This window comes from Sinohyriopsis cumingii, chromosome 17 (genome assembly GCF_028554795.1).
Source record: "Sinohyriopsis cumingii isolate HCF-2022 chromosome 17, ASM2855479v2, whole genome shotgun sequence".
Lineage (NCBI taxonomy): Eukaryota > Metazoa > Mollusca > Bivalvia > Unionida > Unionidae > Sinohyriopsis > Sinohyriopsis cumingii.
Window position 1 is genome coordinate 12,050,952 of NC_142977.1, and position 12,385 is coordinate 12,063,336.

Here is a 12,385-nt window from a genome sequence, read left to right on the forward strand (position 1 = left end):
TTAATCGTCCTACTTAATTATTCATTGCGTATCAAAGGCTGCTATAAAGTTTATTTTCTCACGTGTTTCGTGCATTAAGTATCGAAGTGATAATTTGTTTGTATTTATTTAAATAAAAATATTTTGAATATATTTAACCATTTTATTTGTATAAATATGTCTTTTTAAATATTTTCTTTATGACATCATTATTTCTGTTTACCGTCAAAATACCCGTAAGTGGAACTCATGTCGTCATTTGTATTTGCATATCGTAATATTTTTTCTGTATATTGTACCGTAGTTTGTAGAATCAATGCTTTGATTGTAATTGTTTTCTTTCTCCAAGTTATTGTGTATTCCTATGTGCTACGTCTGTATCATTCGAACTTTCTTAATAACCTTAATGTACGCTTTGGAATACCATATTAGACATTTGTTGTTCGCAAGACTTCTGTCCGAAAACCGTTGGATTCATGAAAATGTAGCTTTTGTGCTATCACTTACCTTGTTTGCAAAATGTGAATCTAGTAATGGCCCAATCGTGTTGCAGCGATAATGATGCTTTTCTTTATAAAAAAAAGTTTCTATCTTAATGTTGTCAATATAATTTGTTATTTTTTATTTTATATTTTATTTTGGTGCTGTCGTATCTCCAAACAAGTGGGTTGGAGTAAAAGCAAAAGCATACTTTGTCATAATTCTCAAGCGATTTCATCCAAGTAGCAAAGGAGTGTCTTTCTTTCTTGATAATATTAATCTAAATTATATTGTATTTTTATATCTTATTTGGTTTAATCTCCAGGTAGGATACGAGTAATTTTTACAATATCATCTTGGCAAGATTATATGGTTATTCAGAGTAAATTCATCGCCTCAAACACTCCTCCATCAATAGCATATGACCCCACCCCCACCCCTATGTCTCTCTGCCCCCACCCCATACTAGCGCACACATAGGAGCGTTGAAATTATTGGGATATACATAATATGTGACGTAGTTGATGGTAATGGTTTTTTAAAAAAAATATTAGTGTAAATTTATGTGTCTCTTTTTTGTAGTCCCCCTTCTTCCGATAAAAGGTAAGAAAAGGAATAAAGAAGAGAAAAGAAAACAAGGAGAACGTTTTTAAATTATTGTAATCTTCATATTTTGTAATTTAAAAAAAAATACACGTAGATTCGTTAAGTAGATATAAACCTGAAGCTGGGAATCACCTTTGAAATGGTAACGCAAAAAAATATGATCTAAGAAGACAACATATGTAATAAATGAAGTAATTTAATATCTAATAGCATTTAAAAAAAATGTGTCAGTTGTTTTATTAATTGGGGACATACTGGTATCGTATATTTACCCATAAACATGGCTAAACACTACCCGGTATAATCATTGTGTACGTGTGTGAGTGTGTGGATGTGTATGTAGGGTGGGTGGGATGAGGGTGGGGGTGTAAATGTAGGAGTTGCAAAGTCTAAATTATGGATTGAAACAAGCATCTGTCTGTGTCTTGGAAGTGTCCTACAGTACGTCTGAGAAAATTCTACAAGCTTTGATGACTGCTAAGATCCGCATCTATACTATGCTATTACATGAAAATTCTTTTTTTTTTAAAACTGTTTAAATATGCACGACAAAACATCTACATGGGAAGGATACAATTAGTTCATATGTTTGGATTAACAACAAAACCGTTGTTAAAATATGCAAAAAAAATAATAATAAATATGCAGTTAAACAATATATATGTTAAGTTTTAAACAAAAACAATAAATTCGATTTCAGGTAATAATGTCTGCATTTGTAAAAATTTCTTTATTTGCCAAGGATCTAAAATCGATTTATATGAAATGCAAGCAAAAACAAGTATACGTGATAGTTATCTAGCTCCAAACTTTGGTGTTGATGATCCTGACATCCTCTACACTGCCATTTCCTTCTGGACTTCGATTTATTATGAGATATTAGTACCGTTATTAGTAGCGTTATCAAAGTGTTTCTAAACGCTTAACGCAAGGTATATTCCAATTTACACATCCAAATAACCAGGATGGTTTGATCATTCGGTTGACTTCAAATGTTTTTGTCGTGAAGTGTAGACGCACGCGTTTGTAGAATGGTGCGAAAACTAAGATATCATGAAAAGAAGCTTCTTAAGAAGGTTGATTTTATATCATGGGAAGTTGATAATAATCTACACGAGCTGAAGGTTATGAAAAAATATTATATACAAAGAAGAGAAGACTACACAAAGTAAGAGTTTGAATAAGGGCACGTTACTCATTTTCGGAGATTTACATGCATTCGATTACAGTACCCTGTTGGGAAACAGACTACAGAGCATATTACTGTTGAGTTGAATCGATAAGATTTATTTTATTGTACACAAAAGTTAAAACATAATTGCCGCTTGAGCTCGAGCAAATTGACCTCTAGTCCTAGGACGTAAGACACATCACCCGATATTGTTGTTCTGGGGGTAGTCCTACAATAGTCCTACCTGTAAGACCCGACGCTGATAGTTATGTTGTGGGCGTCAGGGTCTTACAGCCTAACTAATGGCGCTGTGTAGTGTGTTTTGGACGTCAACTAACATCGTTACGAAAGTAAAATTTTCAGGAATATTTCACACAACTGACAACTAAAATAATGACGCTTTTCTACAAAGTAAAGTTATATTATTTTAGTCAGACTTTACTTACTATGATGCCTTTTCTCTAATAAATTCAAATTCTCACAAAAGAAATGGGCCCGTTTTCAAGATTCTTTGGCCTACTTTTCATTGGGCTGGAAAGCAATGAAAGCCGAGAATGCCGAAATCGGATAAAGTTGAAACATTACTTTTTAACGACACGAATAAAAAATATTTTATGTCTATTTGAACTGTAAGCAACATTTCGTTTCGTTCAAGAAACATATCCTAAACATCAACCTGCCTAAACTTACTTCGGCATACCTCGACTACTGTCGCATTGCAACAAATTCAAATGTATGTCAACGGAACGTGAAAATGCCTCCATTTGCTAGTGTCATATTTTCATTCCACCAGGATAAAGACAGCACAGTAAGTATATTAATTACACATGAATTAGTGGAAAAATGTCGATATAGGCTACCAAATGTGTGAGATGTTCCTGAAACTTTGATTACTAATTCCGATGTCAATGACATCGGAACACACTATACAAGGCCGTTATTTGGACAGTAAGACATAGCACCTCAACAAAATCAAAATGTGCTATGTCTTACATGTATGACTAGTCCAACATCTAAGTCCTTGATGCTGATATTTATGTTTTGGATGCCAGGGTCTTACTGCGTAAATAACAGCGCTGTGTAGTGTCTTTTGATGTTGACTAACATCGTAACGAAAGTAAATTTTTCAGGAATATCTCACAAAACTGGCAACTAAAATAACGGCGCTTTTCTACAAAATAAAGTCATAATGTTTTAGTCAGACTTTACTTACTCTGATTTTTTTCTCTAATAAATTCAAATTCTCACAAAAGAAATGGATCTGTTTTCAAGTTTGTTGGCCTACATTTCTTTGACTGGAAAGCAATGAAAGCTGTGAATGCTGAAATCGGGGTTAAGTTAAAATATTCTTTAACAAAACAAATAATAATATATTATGCCTATTGGAACTGTAAAGCAATGTTTTGTTTCATTCAAGAAACATATCCTCCACATGAACCTACTTAGGCATACCTCAACTACCATCGCATTGCAACAAATTCAAATGTGTGCCACCGAAACATGAAAATGCGTACATTTGCTAGTGTCATATTTTCATTCCGCCAGGATAAAGACAGCACAGTAAGTATATTAATTACACATAAATTAGTGGAGGAGTGTTGATATATGCTGCCAAATGTGTGAGATATTCCTGAAACTTTGACTACTCGTTCCCATGTCAACGACATCAGAACACGCTATAAAAGGCCATTATTTGGATAATAAGACATAGTAATAAAACAAAACCAACATGTGCTATGTCTTACATTTTAAGACTAACTGGACCCTCTTACTTCCACTGGGTTGTTCTACAATGTAAGATGCCACACAAAAAAATTATGTTGTTAGTGCCACAAGGGCTCGTGTCGTTGCTTAAAATTGACCTGTCATACATGTACTATATAATAACTACAAGGGAGGACACTGCTCTCCTTTATCACATGACCTAGTTAAGAATAAACACTAATATTTCAGGCTAAGCTTTGTGTTGCTTAATAAATTTGGTAGCGATATTTAGCTCAGGCATTTGACTGTGTATCCCTATCAAAAGTTTGACTTAATATCATACCTTTAAGGAATGCCAAATTATTTTCCCATGGTACCACTTGACATGGCCCTGATAGTGCCCGCTTAATATGCAAGAACAAAGTGCTGAATGGATTACTGTCCTCTCATTGGTTAAAAGAAAATGATGTCCTATATTTATTTATAACGTATTTTCAGTTGGCCATTGACAAGGTAGTATTTCATTCAGGGCGTTGTTTTTGCATATTAATCAGCGTCATCAGGGCCATGTTGAGTGGTACTGTGGGAAAATGATTTGCTGTGTTGACAGTTAGATAGCTCTTTACAGTATGTCAAAAGATCTGGATTTGCTGTGTTGACAGTTAGGTAGCTATTTACAATATGTCAAAAGATCTGGATTTGCTGTGTTGACAGTTAGGTAGCTCTTTACAATATGTCAAAAGATCTGGATTTGATGTGTTGACAGTAGGTAGCTCTTGTAGTGACTGGCTACCAGAATGCAAGTGTTGGGCTACCAGATGTTGAATTCAGGTAGCCCAATGGATTACTAAATAATATAACAACCTGCTGTGCAACTTTACAAAATGTAATTAGTTGAATACTGCTGGAAAGGGAATAAGCACGAGCAACTTATAAAAAAGAAAATGGCAATGCCATTCAGTTTAATATAACAATGACTTCACTAAACTATTGAACTCAAGCTGTTTTGCCAGATTCTTTTTTAGTTAGCCCAGCAAGTTTAAGTTTTAAATTTGTCTGACCTAGCTTTGACATTTGACACTGGCTATGTCTTTAAATGACCAGTGTAAACCTCAATAGCTTGTTTTTCTTTTCAGCTTAAGATGTTAAAAAAGAAAAGAAATTCAAAGCACTTGTTTTATGATTGAACAGGTACAACAAATTGTCACGCCACATTCGAGAACTTGCACGGAAGATCAAGGAACTTGATGTCAAGGATCCGTTTAGAACTGAAGCCACAGCGCAGTTGTTGGAAAAGTTGTAAGTAAAGTTCTTGTTATCAATAAAAAATAATCTTGTAAATTTTATTCACTTTTACGAATACTGTATCCTTTGTTACAAATACATAAACCTTGCAACAATTTATTGTGGTGAAAGAAGTTAAGATACAAGTTGTTAAAAAACATTGATATCATACCAAATGGGGATAGCCTGCCATTATAAAATACCACTGTTGATTTTATACCACACAGGAATAGCCAGGCATTAAAAAAATATCACCATTGATTTCATACCACACAGGAATAGCCTGGCATTAAACAAAATATCACCATTGATTTCATATCACACAGGAATAGCCAGTCATTAAACAAAATATCACCATTGATTTCATACCACACAGGAATAGCCTGGCATTAAACAAAATATCACCATTGATTTCATACCACACAGGAATAGCCTGGCATTAAAAAAAATATCACCATTGACTTCATACCACACAAGAATAGCCTGGCATTAACAAAGTATCACTGTTGATTTCATACCACACAAGAATAGCCAGGCATTAAAAAATATTACAGTTTATTTCATATAGCAATAAATTGGCTGGCATTAAAAAGCATATCACAACTGATTTCATACCACACAGGAAAATTCTGGCATTAAAAAATATAACCATTGATTGCATATAGCAAAAAATTGGCTGGCATTAAATAAATATTGCCATTCATTGCATATAATAATAAATTAGCCTGGCATATAGAAAAAAACGTATCACCATTGATTGCATATAGTAATAAATTAGCCTGGCATATAGAAAAAAACAATCACTATTGATTGCATACTACACATATATGGAATTGCCAATTTTTTGGACTCTTTGAATTTTGTTGTTCACTACAACCATGTTCACTACATGTATTATTAAACTATGTTTTATATTTAATTGTTTGCAATATTTTCCCAAAACAGTTTGCCAAATTAACAGCTGTTTTGGCTCGATATATTCTCCAGGCTGACCCCAAAAACAAGATGGCAAAATGTATTGCTTCTAAGGCTCTGGAACCCTAGAAGTGTTAAAGGCCAGGCAAAACTTTGCACCATCCAGTATGAATAAGTTTTCTTATGCTGCCCTATAATCTGTTTTAAATAATTTATACAAAAGAATGAAAATTTTGTTTTTTCATAATGAATTTTGTAAATTGCCCATGATGGACCAAGAGCCAGGTCTAGGTTTTGTTGTGGTTGTCTCCTTTGCAGTTGTAAATACCAGCTGATGATTACAAATTATCCATTTAACTACAGTATGCCAGTAGGCCTTGTAATATACTGGGCAATGGTAATGTATATATGTAACAGTCAATGATTACATACTAATGTGCAAGGGTAAATATATGTAACAGTCAATGATTACATACTACTGTGCAATGGTAAATGTATGTAACAGTCAATAATTACATACTACTGTGCAATGGTAACAGTCAATGATTACATACTACTGTGCAATGGTAACAGTCAATGATTACATACTACTGTGCAATGGTAACAGTCAATGATTACATACTACTGTGCAGTGGTAATAGTCAATGATTACATACTACAGTAATACCTCGAACATTCGCGAGGTTAGGTTCCAGAACCAGTCGTGGATCAGGAGGAATTGCGAATGTTTGGTACAAGTCACTAAAAATGCTAATAAATGCTTATTTCTAGGGTTTAAACCCTAAATATGACCCAAATCATGCTCCCAAAGCACTTTAATTTCATTTAAAAGTTAGCTTAATACATTACCCTTAAATAGAGAAATAAATGGTTGACGTAAAAATAGAGTACAGTATCGCCTAATGGGTATTTGCCACACTAGCACATTTACGGTACGGTACATGTATACTATAATTACCCCTGTACTAATTCATTGGCTGCTGTTTTCCTTTGCACTCACAGTAAGGTAAAACCAAGTAACGAATGGGACTGTAAACTTAATGACTGACGTTTTCTTTGTCATTGTCAGGAAGGTAAACTAGGTAAGCTTCATATGTCACAGAAGTCATATAACGAAGGTACAGTTCAATAAAATAAAGAAAACATGTACGTAGGGGGTACCAATGAAAATTTAGCGAATCCGTGAATTCGCGAATCCAGAAACGCGAATGCATGAGGTATTACTGTACTGTGCAGTGGTAATAGTCAATGATTACATACTACTGTGCAATGGTAACAGTCAATGATTACATACTACTGTGCAATGGTAACAGTCAATGATTACATACTACTGTGCAGTGGTAATAGTCAATGATTACATACTACTGTGCAGTGGTAATAGTCAATGATTACATACTACTGTGCAATGGTAATAGTCAATGATTACATACTACTGTGCAATGGCAATAGTCAATGATTACATACTACTGTGCAGTGGTAATAGTCAATGATTACATACTACTGTGCAATGGTAACAGTCAATGATTACATACTACTGTGCAATGGTAATAGTCAATGATTACATACTACTGTGCAATGGTAATAGTCAATGATTACATACTACTGTGCAATGGTAACAGTCAATGATTACATACTACTGTGCAGTGGTAATAGTCAATGATTACATACTACTGTGCAATGGTAACAGTCAATGATTACATACTACTGTGCAATGGTAACAGTCAATGATTACATACTACTGTGCAGTGGTAACAGTCAATGATTACATACTACTGTGCAGTGGTAACAGTCAATGATTACATACTACTGTGCAGTGGTAATAGTCAATGATTACATACTACTGTGCAGTGGTAATAGTCAATGATTACATACTACTGTGCAATGGTAACAGTCAATGATTACATACTACTGTGCAATGGTAACAGTCAATGATTACATACTACTGTGCAGTGGTAAGAGTCAATGATTACATACTACTGTGCAGTGGTAATAGTCAATGATTACATACTACTGTGCAATGGTAATAGTCAATGATTACATACTACTGTGCAATGGTAATAGTCAATGATTACATACTACTGTGCAATGGTAACAGTCAATGATTACATACTACTGTGCAATGGTAATAGTCAATGATTACATACTACTGTGCAATGGTAATAGTCAATGATTACATACTACTGTGCAGTGGTAATAGTCAATGATTACATACTACTGTGCAATGGTAATAGTCAATGATTACATACTACTGTGCAATGGTAATAGTCAGTGATTACATACTACTGTGCATTGGTAATAGTCAATGATTACATACTACTGTGCAGTGGTAATAGTCAATGATTACATACTCCTGTGCAATGGTAACAGTCAATGATTACATACTGCTGTGCAGTGGTAATAGTCAATGATTACATACTACTGTGCAATGGTAACAGTCAATGATTACATACTACTGTGCAATGGTAATAGTCAATGATTACATACTACTGTGCAATGGTAATAGTCAATGATTACATACTACTGTGCAGTGGTAATAGTCAATGATTACATACTACTGTGCAGTGGTAATAGTCAATGATTACATACTACTGTGCAGTGGTAACAGTCAATGATTACATACTACTGAGCAATGGTAATAGTCAATGATTACATACTACTGTGCAGTGGTAACAGTCAATGATTACATACTACTGTGCAGTGGTAATAGTCAATGATTACATACTACTGAGCAATGGTAATAGTCAATGATTACATACTACTGAGCAATGGTAATAGTCAATGATTACATACTACTGGGTCAGCTATAATTTGGCAAGCTCACCAAATTTCCATTGGACCAGAAAGTCAGCCTAGCAGTTACCTGAGAGAGCAGTGTACTAACTCAATGCCATTGGCCAGAGAGCAGTGTACTAACTCAATGCCATTGGCTAGTGATCAGTGTACTAACTGCCATTGGCTAGAGAACAGTGTACTAACTGCCATGGGCTAGAGAGCAGTGTACTAACTCACTGCCATTGGCTAGATCAGTGTACCAACTCACTGCTAGTGGCAGGAGAGCAGTGTACTCACTACCATTGGCTCGAGAGCAGTGTACTAAGTGCTGTTGGCTAAAGAGCAGTGTACAACTCAACTGCTGTTGGCTAGAGAGCACTGTACCAACTCACTGCTATTGGCTAGAAAGCAGTGTACTAACTCACTGCCATTGGCTTGAGGTCAGTGTATTAACTCTTTGACTCTGGCTAGGGAGCAGTGTACCAACTCACTGCTATTGGCTAGAGAGCAGCGCACTAACTCACATTTATTGGCTAGGTTAGGAAATTAATGTTGAATCTCATATTCTTATGAATATTATGAAAAAAGTAACTTATAAAAATATATAAATAATTATTTCCAAGTTGTTATAACATGATATAAATAAACATTTCCTATTTGTTATAACATGACATATAAAGGATTGATAGATGAATAAAATTGGTGGTTGTTGTTGTTGTTGTGGGGTTTAACGCCATTTTTCAGCATGATAGGCTATACATGGCGGCCAGTATTAATGGTGGAGGAAGAACCCGGAAAACCCCGGAAAGAACCACCGACCCACGAGAAGCTACTGGCAAGCTTTCTCACATGCCCACATTGGCTGAATCTTAGACTCGAACTGCTGCAGACAGAGGTGAGATGGCAGTGATCCGTAACAAAGAGCGCTTTAGACCACTCGGCCACTCGGGGCCCCAATAAAATTGGGGGCATTTATGTAATAGCAGTATGTGATGCATGTACTTGCTGAATAAAGGTGTTGATAGATTAGTGTAGTACATGCAGAATAAAGGTGTTGATAGATTTAATATAGTACATGCTGAATAAAGGTGTTGATAGATGTAGTGTAGTACATGCTGAATAAAGGTGTTGATAGATGTAGTGTAAGTACATGCTGAATAAAGGTGTTGATAGATTAGTGTCAGAGATCTCGGAAATGCTTAATTACGCGTATTGGGATGCCAGTTTTTGATCTGGGATGAATAAAATCACTGAGGCGGGAGTCCTCTGTACGCATGTAATAGGTGTGCGGCAAAATTCAAAGACTTGCCAGTCCTGCTTCAGCCACCTGCTTTGTGGGAAAATGTGTTGATCAATTAGCTGTGCTGATATTTACAATGACATAATTCAGTGTCTGAAAGACCCCTTGATGTACTTACATGTTGCCATTATAAGAGTACATCAAAAAGAACATGATGCAGTAGCTGGGCGGCAAGTTCAAAGGCATTGACTGGCGGCGGGTGGGGAAATGTACTGATATTTCAGTGATTGAATTCAGAGTCAGAAAGACCCAGAGATGTACATGTGGTCATTTATAAAAATACATAAAATAAACAACTTTAGCTTTCATTATTGTGTTCATTTCCGAATGTATCGGAATAAGTAGTGCATGAGAATCAAGACATGCTGAGACTTAGACAAAATGCCATTCATAAATTTGGATAAGTAGTTTTGGGTTAAACGGCAAACTTGTGAAGATTGTAACGAGATTTATAAGAGTGCTAAAGCTGCTAGAATTGATAGTTCGGATAGTTCACTAGCTACATGTAATAAAGTGTGATGCCTAGCTTAGTGTTTGGAATAAGTCCTTACTTGGATTAACAAAATTCAGTATCACTCTGATGGACGAACAAGAGCTATTTAAGAGGTACATTGACTGACCATACTTTTTAAAAAAATGCCCCTCGCCTTAGTCCAGTTAGTTCTAGTGTTGTAGTGAAATGTATTCATCAATAGATCAATAACTAGGCCTAGGTTTGATATAAATTATGTTGATAAACAAACTCTTCCCCATTCACAAGCATGTTTTGATAGCTGATTGACCATTAACCCTTTTCTGAGTAAGGTAGCAGCTATCAATTTCCTGCATGATATCATTTGATGATAAAACATACATGTGTTTTAAGATCAGAATCGGTGATCTGGATATATATTAACTGACTATTGTACACTATTTCATCATAAAATTAGTTTGAAACTAAGTGAATGAGTAGGTATAATGGGAAATAATGGTGGACTTCATTAAGTCTGGGATGTACCAGTTTATTAGATTGTCTGTTTTCGTAAATCATCGGGCAAATATTTTCAGAAAAAATATACAAATCATTGAAAGCAAAGCCAAGGTATTATTTTATTAAAGATTTAACATTAAACTGCAAATTATATAGGTCAGAAACGTATAGGACAATGCTATGTTGTGGGATTCGTGAGATGCACTTTAAGGTCTAATCTGTTTTCCGACTTGACATGTATTTGCGAAAATATGGGAAAAAACAGCAATCAGATACTATTTAACCATTGCCTAAAATTACTACAAGGACGTAGACAAATAAATAAACCATAAATTTTGCAATCCTGTCAATGGACTGTTGCATTGAAGCTATATTAAAGCGAATGATAACATTACAAAAACCTCTCCATCTAAAAATAGATGCACTCACGTCTGTGTTGATTCTGTAGGAAAGAAGAGACTGCAACTTTTGATGGTGGGACCCCAATTTTTACCAAAATGGGAGTCCTGGACTCCTAGTTTTAAAATCCTAGCGAGACCTCTGAGTGTAGTACATGCTGAATAAAGGTGTTGATAGATGTAGTGTAGTACATGCTGAATAAAGGTGTTGATCGATGTAGTATAGTACATGCTGAATAAGGGTGTTGATAGATGTAGTGTAGTACATGCTGACTAAAGGCTGTTTATAGATTAGTGTACTACATGCTGAATAAAGGTGTTGATAGATTAGTGTCCTACATGCGGAATAAAGGTGTTGATAGATGTAATGTAGTACATGCTGAATAAAGGTGTTGATAGATGAAGTGTAGTACATGTTGAATAAAGGTGTTGATAGATGTAGTGTAGTACATGCTGAAGAAAGGTGTTGATAGATGTAGTGTAGTACATGCTGAATAAAGGTGTTGATAGATGTAGTGTAGTACATGCTGAATAAAGGTGTTGATAGATGTAGTGTAGTACATGCTGAAGAAAGGTGTTGATAGATGTAGTGTAGTACATGCTGAATAAAGGTGTTGATAGATGTAGTGTGTAGTACATGCTGAATAAAGGTGTTGATAGATTAGTGCAGTACATGCTGAATAAAGGTGTTGATAGATGTAGTACATGCTGAATAAAGGTGTTGATAGATGTATTGTGTAGTACATGCTGAATAAAGGTGTTGATAGATGTAGTACATGCTGAATAAAGGTGTTGATAGATGTAGT

At 35.1% G+C, this 12,385-nt stretch overlaps 1 protein-coding gene across 1 annotated transcript in view; it reads left to right on the top strand.

The window, feature by feature from the left end:
• The first annotated feature begins 2,050 nt into the window (after window positions 1-2,050).
• Window positions 2,051-12,385, top strand: part of LOC149777752 (U3 small nucleolar ribonucleoprotein IMP3-like) — a 73,838-nt gene continuing 63,503 nt past the window's right edge. The window contains exons 1-2 of the mRNA XM_089938802.1: window positions 2,051-2,233; window positions 5,132-5,239. Of these exons, the coding sequence (XP_089794928.1) occupies window positions 2,097-2,233; window positions 5,132-5,239 (245 nt within the window). The 5' untranslated portion in view covers window positions 2,051-2,096. The remainder of the gene's footprint in view (window positions 2,234-5,131; window positions 5,240-12,385) is intronic.